The 16,914-nt window shown below is 55.4% G+C and overlaps 5 protein-coding genes across 5 annotated transcripts; 3 read left to right on the forward strand and 2 right to left on the reverse strand.

Annotated features, from left to right (window-relative positions):
- Positions 1–1,261: 1,261 nt before the first annotated feature.
- On the forward strand, positions 1,262–4,117 carry BU26DRAFT_440302 (DUF221-domain-containing protein; the record flags this gene model as incomplete). Its single annotated transcript, XM_033824383.1, has 3 exons — positions 1,262–1,777; positions 1,840–3,107; positions 3,160–4,117. The coding sequence occupies 3 exons, from the start codon at positions 1,262–1,264 to the stop codon at positions 4,115–4,117; spliced, it is 2,742 nt and encodes a 913-aa protein (XP_033676572.1).
- Positions 4,118–5,237: 1,120 nt separating this feature from the next.
- Positions 5,238–8,607, forward strand: BU26DRAFT_468776 (uncharacterized protein). The gene is made up of 7 exons (XM_033825300.1): positions 5,238–5,304; positions 5,351–5,602; positions 5,656–5,772; positions 5,820–6,086; positions 6,152–7,350; positions 7,417–7,585; positions 7,692–8,607. The coding sequence occupies exons 2-7, from the start codon at positions 5,512–5,514 to the stop codon at positions 8,552–8,554; spliced, it is 2,706 nt and encodes a 901-aa protein (XP_033676573.1). The 5' UTR covers positions 5,238–5,304; positions 5,351–5,511; the 3' UTR covers positions 8,555–8,607.
- Positions 8,608–8,873: 266 nt separating this feature from the next.
- Positions 8,874–10,719, forward strand: BU26DRAFT_173082 (uncharacterized protein). The gene is made up of 2 exons (XM_033820300.1): positions 8,874–10,305; positions 10,361–10,719. The coding sequence occupies exon 1, from the start codon at positions 8,927–8,929 to the stop codon at positions 10,250–10,252; it is 1,326 nt and encodes a 441-aa protein (XP_033676574.1). The 5' UTR covers positions 8,874–8,926; the 3' UTR covers positions 10,253–10,305; positions 10,361–10,719.
- Positions 10,720–13,377: 2,658 nt separating this feature from the next.
- Positions 13,378–15,714, reverse strand: BU26DRAFT_173116 (uncharacterized protein). Its single transcript, XM_033820302.1, has 4 exons — positions 15,661–15,714; positions 15,294–15,605; positions 13,541–15,150; positions 13,378–13,483 (listed from the first exon to the last, which is right to left on the reverse strand). The coding sequence occupies exons 2-3, from the start codon at positions 15,510–15,512 to the stop codon at positions 13,558–13,560; spliced, it is 1,812 nt and encodes a 603-aa protein (XP_033676575.1). The 5' UTR covers positions 15,513–15,605; positions 15,661–15,714; the 3' UTR covers positions 13,378–13,483; positions 13,541–13,557.
- A 519-nt stretch (positions 15,715–16,233) lies between these two features.
- Positions 16,234–16,804, reverse strand: BU26DRAFT_173114 (uncharacterized protein). Its single transcript, XM_033820301.1, has one exon. It carries the CDS (start codon positions 16,630–16,632, stop codon positions 16,300–16,302), a length of 333 nt encoding a protein of 110 aa, XP_033676576.1. The 5' UTR covers positions 16,633–16,804; the 3' UTR covers positions 16,234–16,299.
- Positions 16,805–16,914: the final 110 nt, after the last annotated feature.

A 16,914-nucleotide genomic window follows, 5' to 3' on the forward strand; every position in this document is an offset into this window, starting at 1 on the left:
TGTGTTGCGCATCAGAGAGGCTCGTCGTGACCAGATCACAACCGTGGAAGTACGGCACGAGGACCGCTGCACTCTCCCGGTGCTACAGCGCAGGGACGCGTGCATTTGCAACAACACATCTTTAAAAATACAACAATCCACACGTCAATAAATAATAGTTCAGCGCTTCGAATCGGGGCCGTCAACGTCGCGCATACACAGTATCTATGCCCAGTTGCCGTAAGACTGGACGGAGTACCGTCCTAACCTCCGTCCGGTGGTGGATATGTAGACAGTTATTAGTTCCCTCAGCAAGCGCGCGTCGTCGTCAGCAAATTAGAGCACCACCCACTCCGAGGTGTACCTGAAACGCCGTTTCGAGGCTTTTCTTGACGCCCGAGGCCAATCATGACGCGCGCATGATGATAATCTCCAGGCGTGGATGTTTTGGCGCCAGAGCACATGGCGCGTTTCAACGCAGGGCTGGCTTGTCCGAGGTGCTGGTGGGCTGAGAGGAGTGACTAAGGCGTTGTGTTGTGTGCTCTTTGAGAGAGAGAGAGAGGGTTGACAGGTGTGAAGTGCGGATGCGACCTTTCAGGGAGCGATCGCCACGCGGTGGTGGAGTGCGAGGTGGAGTCGCACCCCAGGGTCGCGGCCGGATGCCAGGCCAAAAATACTTTCTCCCCTTGGCGCAACGGCGTCAAGCAGGCGCGACCCGGCCGCCAATGGGAACCGCCGCCGCCCTGGCTCGCTCGGCAGGGATGCGCCGTCATGGGGCGTTGCGTTGGGAAGAGTCGCCAATCTGGACAATCCTCTGCACCTTTCTCGCGCTCTCTTTATCTCAACACTCTCGCTCAAAGCACGCCTGGCCTCCGCTTTGTTGTGCGCTTCTTTCATTGATTGTTCTTTCTACCCCTTTGTAATACTTTTTTCCCACGACGCTGAGGGTGTGGAGCCGCTGTGCTATTGACTAGACAGCGAGCTTCTAGGGAGACGCACATGCTCCGATCTTGACACCCCTCGTTGAAGTACATAGGTCACACAGCTTCGACCGCCCTTTGACCGACACACTCGCTGCTTTGCACCTTCGCATTTTTCACAATGGCTTCAAGTTCGTCGGGAATGATGCTGCCACGGGAGGAGGAGAGCGTGGAGGACAAGCTGCTCAAGCTCATGGCCGACCCCTTCGGCAGTCAGGTATGCGCACTCTTGACTCGCACAGGGTTCCGCTAACAGGTCGCAGGTCGCGCAAGACTCGATTCTCGTCGCCTTGGGCACTTCGATGGCCGTCACCGCCGTCGTTTTCCTCGCCTTCTGCATCCTCCGGCCCTTCAACCAGATCGTGTACGCTCCGAAGCTCCGCCATGCCGATGAGAAACACCGGCCGCCGCCCATGGGCAAGAGCCTCTGGGCCTGGTACAATCCAGTCTTCAAGACCAACGAGCCCGAATATGTTGAAAAGATTGGAATGGATGCTACCGTCTTCCTACGCGTGGCTCGCATGTGCAGGAACATGTTCACCGTGCTCGCCATCGCTGGATGCGCCATCGTCATCCCCGTCAATGTGACCAAGTCGCAGAATTTTGGACAGGACGCTAAGACGAACGCCATCTTCCTCATGACGCCGAGAGATGTGCTGATCGGGAGCGCGTATTGGGCCTTCGTGGCGGTAGCCTACGTCTTCGACATCATTGTTTGCGGCTTCTTGTGGTGGACATACCGTGCGATACATCAGCTACGGAGAACGTATATGGAGAGTCCAGAGTACCAAAGCAGCCTGTACTCTCGGACCCTGATGGTAAGTTCTTCCTTGCGAAGACTGGTGGAATCTGCACATTGTTTCCGTGCTGACGATGGTAGATTACCGATGTCTCTAGAAACTTGCGGACCGACCATGGCCTTGTCGAAATAACGGATAGCCTACGAACCACGCCCGAAGTCCCGCGGGCGTCCATCGGCAGGAACGTCAAGGATATCCCCGATCTGATCGAACAACACGAGCAAGCTGTCGTTGAGCTCGAGCAGGTTCTGTCTAAATACCTCAAGAACCCCAACAAGCTCCCCGCCGAGCGCCCGCTGTGCAAGCCGTCGAAGAAGGATCCGGAATTCACGAACAAAAACGAGAAGGTGGACGCCATCAACTATCTCACTGCCAGAATCCAGCGCTTGGAGGAGCAGATCAAGGCCGCGCGTGAGACGGTGGACAAGCGAGACGCAATGCCCTACGGTTTTGCAAGCTACGAAACTATCGAGTCCGCGCACACTGTGGCCTTTGCAGCGCGCAGCAAGCATCCCAAGGGCACTACGGTGCGGCTAGCTCCTAAGCCAAAAGACGTTATCTGGAAGAACCTGCCATTAGATCCGAAGTCGAGACGGTGGAGGCGCTTCATCAACAACTTATGGATCACGCTCCTGACCGTGCTGTACTTCATTCCCAACGCCCTGATTGCGGTATTCCTAGCCCAGCTCAGCAACATTGCCCTCCTTTGGCCATCATTTGCGGATGAGATGGCCAAGAATCCGAAGACGTGGGCTGTCGTGCAAGGTATTGCTGCGCCTGCACTTACCTCGCTCTTCTACTACTTCCTCCCCATCATCTTCCGCCGACTCTCCGTGCAAGCGGGCGACCAGACCAAGACATCCCGAGAAAGGCACGTCATTCACCAGCTCTATTCCTTCTTCGTCTTCAACAACCTCTTCGTCTTCTCGCTCTTTGCAGCCGTCTTTAGGCTCGTCAGTGCGGCCGTGGGCACGGCCAAAGCTGGCGGCAAATCGTTCATCCAAGTTGTCGAGGACATCCACCCCTTCGTCAACATCATGATTGCCCTGTGCAATATCTCGCCTTTCTGGGTGACGTGGCTGATCCAGCGTAACCTGGGTGCCGCCATCGACCTATCGCAGGTTGTCAACCTTGCGTGGGGCTCCTTCTCCCGCAAGTTCCTGAACCCAACGCCCCGAGAGCTGATCAAGCGAACGGCTCCTCCGCCGTTCGATTATGCAAGTTACTACAACTATTTCCTTTTCTACTCGACTGTGGCTCTCTGCTTCGGTGCTTTACAGCCAATCTGTCTTGTTGTAACGGCCTTTTACTTCACCATCGATTCCTCGATGAAGAAGTACCTCCTGATGTGAGTATTCGTAACGCTCCGCCGTCTAAATCTACCCGCTAACCTTGTATAGGTACGTGTTCTGCACCAAGAACGAGTCAGGAGGGCTCTTCTGGCGCGTCCTCTTCAACCGCTTCCTTGTCGGCACATTCCTCGCTAACTGCATCATCGCCCTCATGGTCGGCGCTCGCGGCGATCAAAGGTATATGATGCTTGGCGCCATGGTCCCTCTCCCTCTCTTGCTCCTGGGCTTCAAGTTCTACTGCAAGAACGCCTTCGACCACTCCATGAAGTACTACACCAAGGGCGAAACTCCCAAGGGCGTTGAGGCGCCTCCTCCGATCGACAAGGAGGCCCGCAGGCGTGATCGTGTCGCCGTTCGTTTCGGTCATCCGGCGCTGTACCAGAAGCTCACTGTGCCGATGGTCCACGAGAAGAGCAAGCACCTCCTGAGCGAGCTGTACCGTGGCCGCCTCGATGGTGATGTGGGTGCCACAGCCGGCTTCAGCGACGTGTATTCGATGAAGCGCATGAGCAAGGAGAACCCAGGGAAAGCAGCAGGAGCCGCCGGACCGTTCGAATTCGTCTCGGAGAACAACATGGACTTTGAGAACTACAAGGACCGGCCTGAGTTCAGCGCCGAACACGGCGGCGAGGGCTCGCTATATGGTAGCCAGGGCGGCAGTCGCCCTGGCACACCGGCGTCAATGTTCGGCAGCGAGCGGGGCCGCTCGTCGAGCCGCGACTCGGAGCGCACCATCTCGCCGGATGAGAACGGCGTCACGTACCCCGCCGGGTACCACAGCACGCCGTCGAACCTGCGCGAGTACAGCCCGAGCCCCGATCGAGGAGCATTTGGTCGCATGCCCAGCAACTCTTCGGGGGTGACTCCATACCAGATCCCCGATGACAGGGGGTTGCTGGGCGGTGCGGCGCCCATGGGGAGTCAGACGCCGACCCAGGGGTATACGCCGTATCAGCCTGAGCGCGACGGGTCGGCGGATTACTTCCGCGGTGGCGGGAGGATATAAGAGGTGAACTATGCATGATATGAATTTCTTTTGCGGAGCATCGTCCTTCGCAGGACTTGGGGCATTTAGAAGGCGCTTTTTGGTATTGTGCTTGGGATATTTAGAAGGATGTAAAGTGCATCCGAGCGGAGGCGGGGAAAGGTGAGGAGAGAAAGAGAGCTAGATACCATATATCGGCCGGCCGGCTGAGTCGCATTTGCTTTGCCTTGTCTGCATTGCATTGCATTGCGAGGCGCGCTGCTATGAGGCGCTTGAAAATGCGAAACTCCTCTGTATAAGTCCATTCTTGTGCTTGGTCGTTCTACAATACAGTCGGAGATGCATTGCATTAATGGCAAGGGGGGAAAAGAATACAGAGGATGAATGGAAACGCCAGATCCATTCAGGACCGGTTTTGCTACTAGTACTAGTAGGTAAGAGAGAAAGAGAATGGATTAAAAGAGACTCGACGATGTCTAAACCGAACTTTATAGCTAATAAAGATAGCTAGGCTAGCAGTAGAAAGCGGGCACCAATTATGTATAACTTTGTTTCGCCGAATCACAACCCAATCAGAGCGAGCACTCACCGCTAACTTATGTCGGCCCTCTTCTGCTAGTCGTGCTCAGCTTCCGCAGTCTTCTCTCTTCCGCTAGCGAACGTAATATCCACCCACGGCACCCGTTACGGCACACCCTGAACTTTGCTGATTGTGGGTAGGAAAATGGCTCAGTTGTGGAAGTTCTCCCGCAAGTCGAAAGCGGCCAAGAACTCGGCTGCGCAGCCTCATACACATAAATCTACACCTTTTCCGACAACGACGCAGCAAGACTTGGCTGTCTCGACGCAGGGATCTGGTGCTGTCAGCCCAACCAACCAGGAGACTAATCCCAACGAGAACGGCAAGGTTCTACGTGATCTCTGGCAAGAAGCGCTAGACAACCTTGACGACGAGAAGAAGTCGGCGCTGAAACTCCGTTTCGACAGAAACGGGCAAGTTCAGCCCTGCGTCACAGACGCCATCCAAGGGGTCGTTACGAGCATTGAAGCGTCTTTTGAGGAGTACAGGAACAGCGGATTGAAAATCAAGGATCGCGATGGTCAAGTTCTATTTAATGTGCGTGAGAACGGCAAGGAGATACTCAAGTTTGCCCTGCGAGCCAAGGCCATCATAGACTCCGGGGTCAAGTTTGACCCCACGGGATACTGTACGTATTCAGCCTGGTTTGTTTTCACGTGCTTACCTTCCCTCAGCGTCGTCTGCATGGACTGTTATATCTCTCGGTCTGCAGTTTGCTCAAAATGACCAGGACAGGCTGAGCTCCATATTTGACGCCGCGGCTTTCCTTGCTGGCATCCTTCATCGGTACGCTAACATCGAAGCTCATTACCGCGACCAGGATGTGCCGGACGTGATGGAGCTCGAGGACCGGCTCTGTTCGAGCTACGAGGCCATACTCAGTTTTGTAGCCATGGTCGAGGAGCAACGATGCCAGCGGATTTGGGGTGAGAAGACCCGCATGTCTTTGTAAACCCAGCCACTCATACTTACTTCCTAGGACGGGTATGGTATAATCTGTACTCTTTATCGGAGCAGCCATTGCAGCAACTGAAGGACAGCATTCTCAGCGCTGATAATGCTGCAGAGCAGTGGCGTCTGCTGATCGAGCATGAATGTGAGCATCTGCCACTGTTCGGTTGTCATCCAACTAAATATAAATAGATCGATTGAAAGAGTCCGAGATGATAAACAAGAAGGTGGACGAGGCTTGCGGCAAGCTAGACCGAATCTTGGACGGTCTAGACCAGACATTGATGGCGATTAACCGGGGAAACCAGCTGCTAGAAATGATCCTAGTCCATATGGAGAGCAAGGGCGATGTCAAGCAGATGTCTGCTTTCTTTCATCAGCGTGTGGCCGAAGGCTTGGATCAGCCTACCATTGCGAGAGTTGTCGATAACAACGATGAGAGTAATGAGAGTAAGCAAGGTACGAAGCCGGCGAACAAAATCTCGAGGCCTGCGATCGATGCTAACTACAAGGGGTTCACGTAGAGGATCATGATTCATATCTTGACAACGAAGATAATCTCGACCGATTGCTCCGGGAAGTATTCGTCGAGCTTCGAGAATTCAACCAAGACTCGAAGGAACACCAACGCAAGATCGAACAGCTCCCGGAGATGCGTCCTCACAAGACCAAGAATCTTAATCTCCTGCGGGCCGACAAAATCATGGGCTGGATCGAGTCCGACACCTCACAGCTGCTGTGGATCAACGGGAACGGGGTCATCGGCCGATGCGACTTCAACTCCCTGTTCGTCGTGCCGCTTCTCCTCTTCGGCGAGAGCAACTTCGAACAGGTCCTCATCCTCCGCCACTTTTGTGGTGACAATCCGTCGTTCAAGACAAACAATTACCGGACCCTGGTGCAGGCCCTCGTGCTCCAGATCCTCAAGCAGCGGCCCAGGGTTTTCCGCGGCCGCATCCCGTCCATCACCCGCAACCAGACCGACGACATCATGAAGCTTTGGACGCTCTTCCTCGAATGCGTCCGAGAAGTCCGCGCTGATTGCACCTTTATCATTATCGACGGCATCGATTACCTCCAAGACGCCAACACTCCGGAAGGCTTCAGTGAGAGAGAACTCGTTCTCCAGAATCTCGACGCCCTCGTTAAGGAGCGAGCGATGTTGATTAAGATTCTGCTCACCTCAAGCCTCACGTCCGATTTGCCCAGCTCGACCGAAGACCAACGGGCGCTCGTGGTCGCGTCGCGTTCGCCCGGTGCTGCGCCACGGCGGAGGCTGTCCCTCGCCATCATCCAGGACGAACTGCCCCTGGTGCCTCACAAGCTCATCGAGATCCAGGAGCGGAGGTGCCGGTCGCTGGGTTTCTCGCAGCTGTACATGATCTACCCCGAGAACTCCATCATTTACACGTCCAATGACGGCCAGCTCCAGGCATTAATCGTGGATCGGCTCAGCGGCATGGAAGAACGCTCGAACGGCACGTACGGCGCACTTCAGATCCGCGCCTGGTCTATTGATCACAACGGCAGGTACTTCACGAAACGCTATCACGAGTTCTTGATTTCGCAGTTTCCGGGCGAGAGAGCCATTACCAGCTTGAAATATATTCCATCTGGGTACCTAGATGACGAACCTGAGTATCGCTCGAAACTGATTGCACGTGGGCGACGGTACTGGGAGTTGGGCAGCGGCATATACTATCGCCAGGTTGTGGAGAACAGGGTAATGTCGCTCCAAGAGTTTCTCTGCAGTTCGGTATTTGCTAACTAGCATCGTTCACACATCTAGGAACCCATTCGAATTGTTATCGACCAAAGTGCCAGGCCACTCAAGCCTCCATCTGCCCAAGAACTCGAAGACGAGTTCCCAGTTGTCTCGCAACACAGGTTGAAACCTCGGATATTGATGATCTGTCCACCAACGATAGATTCATATGTGCTCGGCGATGGGAAATGGAGTAAGTCGCCAGATTATCAATCCAGTCAGGCATCTTACAGACCGAAGAAAGCCAGGCTTTGTTTCCTGGGGGTAGAGGGCTAAAGGAAAATGCTAATACTATCCAGAAACAGTAAACATCGATGAGGTCCATGACGTTATCTTCCAAGACGGCTTGTTCGACCAACTGATCCTGCCGGAAAGCCAGAAAAAGACCATGTCCGAACTAGTACAGTCGCAAACAGAAACCCAGAAGCCATCTAGCAGCGACCCTGGCAACCGCGCAAGAAGCGGTCTCACCATTCTCCTCCACGGCGGCCCCGGCACCGGAAAGACCTTTACAGTCACAAGCATTGCGGAAAAGATCAGGCGCCCCATCCTCCTCGGCTCTGTAGGCGTGGGCGGTAGCATCGCCGACTTTGAGCAGAGGCTCAACCAGAGTTTTCAGCTGGCAGAGCGATGGGGGGCCATCCTGCTGCTTGAGGACGTGGACTCCTTCCTGGCCGAACGCAAACACGGCGAGCCGAGCGACCTCGTGGCGACCTTCACCACGACCATCCAGGCCATCGAGAAGCACAGCGGCGTCCTGTTCCTGACCACGTGCCGCGTCGGCCTGCTCGACGAGGCCGTCTTCTCCCGCATCGACTACATGGTGCGCTACAAGCCCTTGTCGGGCGACGAGCGTCAGCGCATCCTGCGCATGGTCCTGGACAAGGCCCAGGCCTTCCTTGAACAGGGCATCAGTCTCGATCTGCGCGAATGCGAACGGTTCGAGGAACTGATCAAGGAAGACTTGAACGGCTGGGATATCCAGGCCATCGTCCTCGCCGCGCGCCAGCTGGCGTCAAGGCAAGGTGCGCCGCTTGGAATGGAGGCGATAGAGCGCGTCTTGGAGGCTAGAACTGAGTTCGCGGACTATCTTGGCTGTGTGCATAATAGTACGTCGGCGAAAAGAGCGCAGAGAAATATGTTTCGGAATGATACTCGCTGAGGGAATAAATGACGTTGCGATGTTGTTCAACATGTCCTGAGAGTTGCTAAGAGGTCTTTGGGAAAGATGAGGAGCCCACGAATAGTTCGTCTATCGTATTATCCAACGAAGATAGTCTCGATCTTCTTTGGTTAGAGATATGAAACCTTGCCGTCTCCAGGTATCGGCCTCGCCGCCTGATTGTTTGACATCCTGGTACCGGGTTGTCGGGAAGCACCTAGCTAGCGGGCGGTAGAGCGGGGTGGAAGCCACCCAATTGTGGCTGAGACGTGGCTTGCACCTTAGAACTCCAGACCCCGTCCCACCTACCCCCACCTCCTACCTCCCAACAGCTACATTGGATAGCAGACCCATCTACACGATAGGGCGTCAATGGCGTGCTACAGAGATTCCGAAGCTGCACTTCCAGATCCTCCTCATCTCTTTTTCGAAGAAATCACTCCGTCGCCTCGCGCTACTGCTGCATCTCCGCTTTTCAGAATCCCCACCGAGCTGCGGGAGCTCATCTATGACGACCTCTGGGAAGGCGTGATAATATCGGGATGCGTCGAAGGAGCGTGCAAGTTCCGCGTCGAGTATGGAGAAACAGACAACGACGGCGATCCTGAGCACTTGCTTCCAGTTTGGCTCTTTACCGCTAAACAGATCCTCGCTGAAGGAATGCGGCAGTTCTACCGCAAAGCTCGATGCACACACTATTGGAAGCATGAGAACGAGCACTGCGGAGTGGATTCTCCTTCGTCTACCTTTCGGTTACTGTCGCTTTACCGCATTCGCGAGATCGGCTCTCGTGCAAAGTTGCACCATGTTCTTTTCGCGGCAGTGGCGGATCTGAAAGGCGACGGGACTCTCACCAATGCCCTCACCAGAGTTGATAATTCCCATGACGGCGCTGGTGCTGAGAAGTGGGTGAACGTTGAAAAGCCGAAGTCGCCTGGGACTACCTGGGCCGTCCACGTCCCGGAGTTCGATGCCACTCCGGCGATTGACCTGCCCGACCAACAGAAAAACCTATCTTTGGAAGCTATCGTAGAACACCTTTGCCTCGGGAAAAACGCGCTCAGGGAGTTGTCCTTGAGCTTCGTGCCGCCGATGGACATACACAGCACCATGCTCTTTGCTCGACAGTCGCATATCGACTTATCATATCTGGAAAGGCTAGGAACGAACCTGGATCGCGTTCATTTCGTGCTCGAAACGCCCATTTTTGACGATTATCCCACCGAAAATGTCCCTCTGCCCGGCCTCGATTACGACAATTTCATGGGTAATACGCCCTTCTTCCATGATTATGACACGGACGAACTACCGTTGCGCATGTGTGCGGATCTATATCTGAAGACGCAACAGGAACTGGAGCGACTCGCGAGGCATCTTGTGGGCGGAACGAGGGGAGCGGGTGTGTCGGTCAGGGACTGGACAGAGAGAAGCGCGCTGTGGGAAAGCATCCCTGATTCCGAGTTTGCTAAGTTCGAGGCTCGGGCATGGCATTTGGAAGTTCGCCGTATCGCAACTCGGCAGTGTAGAGGTGCGATCAACCACTACGGCCTCGACTGTTTCTTCTGTGAGGGGAAACTACCTGCCGACGATGTCGAATTCTACGAAAAGGTACCGCACGATGGGGACCTAATTGTGTTCAAATGTAAGGAGAAGGGCAAGACGCTGTGTTTCAAGCGGCTTGAGTCATTCTCGGGATAAAGCAGCTGCGCGGAGTATGGGCACATGAATTTGATGGGCCGTACCAGCACACAGTAAGCTTTCACCCGCTTCTATTTATGATGGCAAATATTCACCACCTCAGCACAGACATTCTCGAACCAACGTACATTCACTACGCCTGTCGGAGGCAGTCTGTATCATATATGTAGGAGAGGGATATACAACTCTGAACCTTCCGCACGGCTTACAATTAACCTTCTAAAGGTGGCGTCGAGGGTAAGGGTATTTTCCTAGACTGTGGTCCTGAGCCTTCCGCGTCTTCATATAGCGGCTCTACTTCTTGGCCATGCCCTCAGACTCGCCGGATCCTCCGACACGTTCAAAGTATAGGTCCTCGGCGACACGCTCATCCCTCAAGTTCTAGGACTGCATCATGTATATCGCCGCTGGCCAACCTTCCTTCGGCATCGTTCCCATGGACGTCGGGTTCCGCCTGCAGAACACACACCGGAGTCGAAGTCACGCAAATTCATCATCGATGTAGTTGCGCGCCGCTGGGAAGAGATTGACCACGAAGCCGGCAATAGTATACAGCTAACCCTCTATCCGACCATCGTAACCCTCGAGATTTTGACACGACGTCACGACAAGAACTAGCCAAATTTACTACAAGACTGCAATAGGCGGTCTACCAAATCACCTGCTCATCCTTAATCGTGTTTACAGATTCCCATGATTAGACTAGTTACTCGACGTCTCTCACCTTCTATCCCATGACGTAGCTCTCGCTCTCGAGGTGAAGGTACTCCGTGAAAGTGGACTAGGCGCCAGCCCCCGCTTCCCCGCGTCTCTCCTATCCTATATATCCTCCTTTCTCGATCATTCTCCCCATCACATACTCTTCATCTTTGAATCCAGCTAGCTCGAGACAAGCCTCTTACAACCCTTACCTCTCCTCTTCAGCACTGCAATTAAGATTCTCGACCCTCCGATGGCGACACCAGCCCCGAGCCCCGGGCACGAGTCAAAAGACATGTTCCTCGAGATGCGAGTTTTCGCTCCCTCGCTCCCCTCGACCCTCCTTTCTAACAGCCCCTAGGCTCCAAGGACCCTCGGTCGAACTCCTCATCGGCCCCAAAACAGCCACCTCTACACCCCTATCCTACCACCTCCCCCGCGCCCTCCTCTCCGTCCACTCAACCTACTTCCGCAACGAGATCGCCCGCTTCACCACAACCTCTGGATCCACCAGCTTCAGCTCTCACAGTGGAACCTCAGCCTCCCCCGCTTCAACCGCCAGCATAAACACTGCCACTATCACTTCCACTGCCACCACAACCAGCTCCTACATCTCCCCATACGCCCCGCAAATCCACCTCCCCAGCATCGACCCCCCAATCTTCGGCCTCTTCGTAAAATTCATCTACACCGGCAGCTACCCGACCAGCAACGACCTGCGCCACGCCTCCTCCCCCAGCAGCTCCAGTTCTAGCAACGCAACAATCCCGCCCTCCATCCTCGCCTGGACCCTCGGCGCCTTCCTCCACGCGCCCTCCTTCCAGAACCACGCCATCCTCCACATCTACAACTCCCTCGGCCGCGCCTACGCGCTCAGCCCACCCATCATATCCTACATCTGGACGAAGACGTCAACGTCGGCGGCGCAGCCATCCGAGCTGAAGAGGCTAGCCCTCGACGTGCTCGTCGTGCACTGGAGCGCTGCGACGAATATCGTGTCCAAGTCGCCCGCGCTCAACGACGTCTGGAATGATCTGTTCAACGCGTTTCCGGATCTAAGGCGCGAGTTTATCTTCGGGCTGCAGGGAGGGAGGAAATTGCTGCCGGTGCAGGGGTATTTCGTTACCACGTCGGCGCCGGCTACTGAGGGAGAGGGACGGATTGATGGGTCGTCGGCTCCGGCCAGAGACGGTTCTGCTTCTGGGGCGGTCCGCACGCCGACGCCTGTGGGAGTGCCGGTCGTCTCTGCTCCGCCGGCTAGTAGGAGCGAGTCCACGACCCCCAGGGCTACGCCAGCGCCCGTAGCCCCGCCGTCGATCGCACCAGCTCTTCCCACCCCCAGCAAAGGCGCGTTCCAGCCCCAGTTCCAGTTCCCGTTCCCTCCGCCCAGCACCACTGCCGTCGCGCCTTACAAGCCGCAATACCCAGCACCCGCTCCAGACCTACCCCCCTCGAGGCGCAAGACGCATCCCGCTCCCGCAGCAGCAGCAGCAGCAGCGGGACGACCAGCTCCCGTCGTACAAATACCCCAGAAACGCCCCGCGTCGCCATTACCCACAAAGCCATTGCCGCGACGGCCGCCGCTGGTTGCCCAGCAGGAGGATCGCGGGGTGCAGGAGATGCCGACAAGTATCAAGATGGAGATGGATATGGATATGGAGGTGGAGATGGAGACGAAGGTCAAGAAAGAGACTAACTGAGGCTGAGGCTGAGCTGAGCTGGACGGACGGTGTGGTACAGGTGGGAGGGAGGGAGAGCAAGCACAAGAGCAAAATCGAAATAGCTCGAGAAAGAAAGAAAGAAATACGAGTAAGGCAGATGAGATAACCTAGTCTAGTCTGACTGAGTGAGAGCATGGATTGGATTGGATTGCATTCTGGCATACTGTACTATGGTATATACTCTTAGTAAGGGTTTCGGGAGGGAGGGAGGTAGTAAGCGAGACTCCTAGGGATAGGGATCGGGGTAGGGATAGGAAGACTGCTAGCTAGCTGCTAATAGTCATGTCACTTTTCTGCTCGGGACTTTAGCGGCGTTCAAATACTCCTCCATAGCACAACGAGCCGGTCGGCGACATCAGCTGCGTTTTTAAGTGTGGGAGTCTGGAGCAATCAATGAGCATTAGGCGTTCGTCCTGCGTTTTTAACATCAAAGAAAGGCACAATCTTCTCTAATCAATCATCTCCATTCCATTACTCTCTCTCCGCCCAGACTAATAAGCCCAGGTTCGCGGCATCCATCAGCCGTTTCGAATATTATAGTACAATCGCAGTCCCGTCAAGTAGCTTCTCCCGCCCAACGTAGCGCAGCGCTGGAGCACCAACCAAGCAAGTGGGTAGAAACCTGGAACCACCAGTCCAAATAGACTCTGAAAAAGGGCAAGCAAGAACAGAGAGAACTCAGAGTTCTGCTCTCATGCGGGTATCTCCAAGGAAATTGTCCGCCGTGTTCGCCAATGCCGCAAACGCCTCCCAAACCCGTGATGTTATTCGTCGTGAAGCAATCCAAATCGTGCCGTTTGTACTCGTACGTCTAAAGAGTATTAGCGTGAGGATCCAATATATTGAGGTCGCGGTGATGGAAGCTTACCCGCCAGTCTCCGCCCTCTAGTTGCTCCAAGCCTCAAACTGCTGCTCCAGGTGGCAGTCCCAGCACAGCGCCAAATGGCAAGACGGCCTCTCGCACTCCCAGAAGTTCTCTTTGACATCGGCACCACACTTGTCGCACATCACCGGCACATAGACGTGCTCCCTCCGCCCCGTATGCGTCTCAAGGTATGGTCGGACCTCCAGATCACCTACGGTCGCGTCATCCGGCACCTTGTTAAGGTCGATGGGGCGGAACTTGTGACCGACGATGATGCAGTGGTTTTTCGGGGTCTTCGGGATGACGTCTTCTTTCGGGAGAGGTGGAGGTGGGATCTGACGCTCGGCCATGACAGCAGGGTCAAACTGCACGGAAAGTGGTCGCTGCTGCTCGGCGCTATCGTATGTGCTCAGCCAGTCCTGGACCATGAGCCTCGATTCCTCTTGGGATAGCTTAGGCTTCTCGGGCTTGGGGAATCTTCCGTAGTAGCCATCGACGTAAGGAGGAAAGGGCTCAAGCTGCTCATGATTGACCTGTCTCCACTCGTCTTCGGAGCGGTCTGCGATCGCGGTTGAGGCTCGCCTCTGATTAGGGACCTGTTCCAAGTCGAAAGGGTTCGAGTGACTGCGGGAGGTGGTTCGGGAGGTGGTCGTAATAGTGAGCCGTTTTGCACGAACGTCGCCCTTCTCTCCTTCCTCGGTAGGAAAGCCCAGAAGGTCACTCCCTCTGAACGAATAGATGCCTTGCCTTTCGCTGGTAGTAGGCTTAGCCATCGGGGCTGCATTGACCTCCTGTTTCCGAGGTGGTATGTCAACAAGCTTGACCATCCCAGGCGAGACCCTTGTGACGCTCACTACGTTGGCCATACAGACGACAGGCTCTTCATCCAAGTCGATGGAGGAGGATATGCTGCAGTGAGATGCACTATCGGTCTCATCTTCATCAACTTCGTGGTCCTCTGCTTCGGGTTCTTCTGCTTCGTGATCGAACTCCGGACCAACAGGCACGGGCTCTTCCTGTATGATGCTGCGAGCTTGGAAACCCCTGAAGTCCTGCTTCATCTTGATGTGGTCCTCTCGCAAGAGTAGATTCTCAGCATCGAGGCGCATCCTCTCTTCGTCGACCAACAAGCTCTTGCGGCGTTCTTGCAGGAGGCTCCGTCGCTTCTCCACATCCTGTTCCTCCGTCCTGGGCTGAATTTCTAGGGACTCCAACATTTCCTCGGCCTCATCCAATAGGCGATGCTCGACTTCTTGCAATGGGCTGCGCACCTGGAGCCTGGCGCGGCGAGTTCCTGGCGTGCGGTTGTAGTCAGGGACCTTGCCGAATATACCCTGAACGTGAGACAGATCCTGTTGTCCTCCGGGCTCGTCCCAGGGAAATTCATCCGCGGAGGGAAGCTCATCCGGAGAGAGGTCGTCGTCTTTGAAATCGTACGGCGAAGGCGATCGCGGCAACACTGACGTGGTCATCGACCTCGAGAACATCGACGGAACACTTCGTGAAGCTCGCTTGTTTTTGTAGGGGCTGATGAGCTCCAGCTCGTCATCATCTCTATCATCGCTGACGACTGAGCCGGATTCGCTGAACGAGACCTCTGTGATAGTCGACATCTGCGGACGTAGCGGTACATATTAGCAAGGGTATCGAAACAGGATAGGAGAATCAAGCTTCTGGCCTCTAGTATTCTCGACATGCGCCGAAGAACTTCCGTAACAGCTGCACGCAGTTGAAAACAGGACAAGATAGTACATACCTTGGCCAATGGTTTTGGTCCTTTCTTCTTGCGACGCCTACGCTGTGCGGGCCTACGCTGAATCTGGGAACGACCCTGCGTCTGGAGACCACTGCTGTACGGGACATCGATGTCTTCGTCTTCGTCCGAGTCACGATATTCAGGATCAGCAACCTGACGAGAGCTCTTACCGCGCGGACTGAAGGATGGTATGAAGTTCAGCATGCGGAATGCCTTCATGCTGCCCTTCTTACTCGAAGCCGGTGGATCTGGCTCGAGGCCTTCCTCTCTGAACTTGGACTGTATGCCGGCAGTGGCTTTCGCGTTCTTGCCCTTGAAAGATGTCAGAAACGAATCGGAAGCGCGCTTGCGCAGAGAAGGGCGTTGCACCGATGAGCCTGGCCGGCCCGAACGTCCCTCATCCTCGCTGCCGTCACTCTGCAGAAACTGGCTGAGGTCTGGCTCATCTTCACTGAGGGAGGTTTCCGGGTCCCTGTCTCCGTCTGTATCCTCTTTGCCCGCACTGCCGAAGATATCCAGTGGCACTCCGAGTACTTTCGGTACCTTAGGTGTACGCGGACGAACAGGCGATGCTTCGCCAGCGAGGAAACCGGGAGAGTTGTCCAGGCGCTGCTTTGTCTTCGCCGCAAACAAGCCCTGTCTCTTCTTCTTGCCTTCAGCCGGCGTCGTCGGTGTGGCAGGCGAGGCTGGAGCGGTCGGAGGCGTGGGCGTCGCGTTCGTCGGAGTCGCCGCAGCCGAGGGGGTGGGTGGTGCCATGGCAGGAGCTGTGGCTGCGAAGATGCCGCTACCGGCGAGAGCGCAGTGGTGGAGGTTCGCATAAGTAACTGTCCGAGTACTGGGAACTTTGTGAGAGAGCGGTTCAGCAGCCCCACATCGATTCACATACCTGGGGGTCTCCGAATCCATGTTTGGCGTCGTGCTGCTGCGCGTAAACAACGAGCGACGAATCAACTTGTTCCGCGTCTTCCCGCCATTCGGTGACTTAGGCCTACGCGGGGATTTCTGGTTAGCCATTTTGCCCGAGAAGAAACATCAATCGAGGCGGATGGAGCGCGAAGAAGAGCAAAACAGCAAGCAGATGAGCGCCAAAGAGAGTCTCGGCGAGACTGAAAGCTGTGCTGACAAAACGATTGCCAGCAACAGAGCGAGAAGGTTGGCGATGGGAAAAGGTTGCAGCGAGGCAGAAATTGAAGTCGAGGAGCCAAAGCAAACGCGGAACAGGCGCGCGTCGTCGTCGCAGCGACGGTGAAGGAGACTCTGGGACGAGCCATGACGACATGACGAAATTCCGGGCGTGAGTTGGAGATGAAGCGCTGGAGTGAAGGGGAGACGGGGACATACTCAACTGGAAGGCGCGCGGGACCCAGAGAATGAAACAGGCGGACGTGGCAGATCCTGCCCGGGCGAACAGAACAGTACAGACAGAAGCACGGTTGGGGAACCTTGGAAGCGTGGAAGGACGAAGCGCGGAGTAGATGCAATTGAGAAACAAACCGATAAAGTTTGCCGAGGTGGGTATAAAGCGAAAGTCCGACCTGTGCCGTGAAGAGGCGGTCTCGTGACAAACCTGCTTCAGACGACCTGCTCAAGATGCTCCAGATACGCCCGGACCATGTCACAC

The sequence above is a fragment of the Trematosphaeria pertusa genome (genome assembly GCF_010094035.1).
Source record: "Trematosphaeria pertusa strain CBS 122368 unplaced genomic scaffold BU26scaffold_23, whole genome shotgun sequence".
NCBI lineage: Eukaryota > Fungi > Ascomycota > Dothideomycetes > Pleosporales > Trematosphaeriaceae > Trematosphaeria > Trematosphaeria pertusa.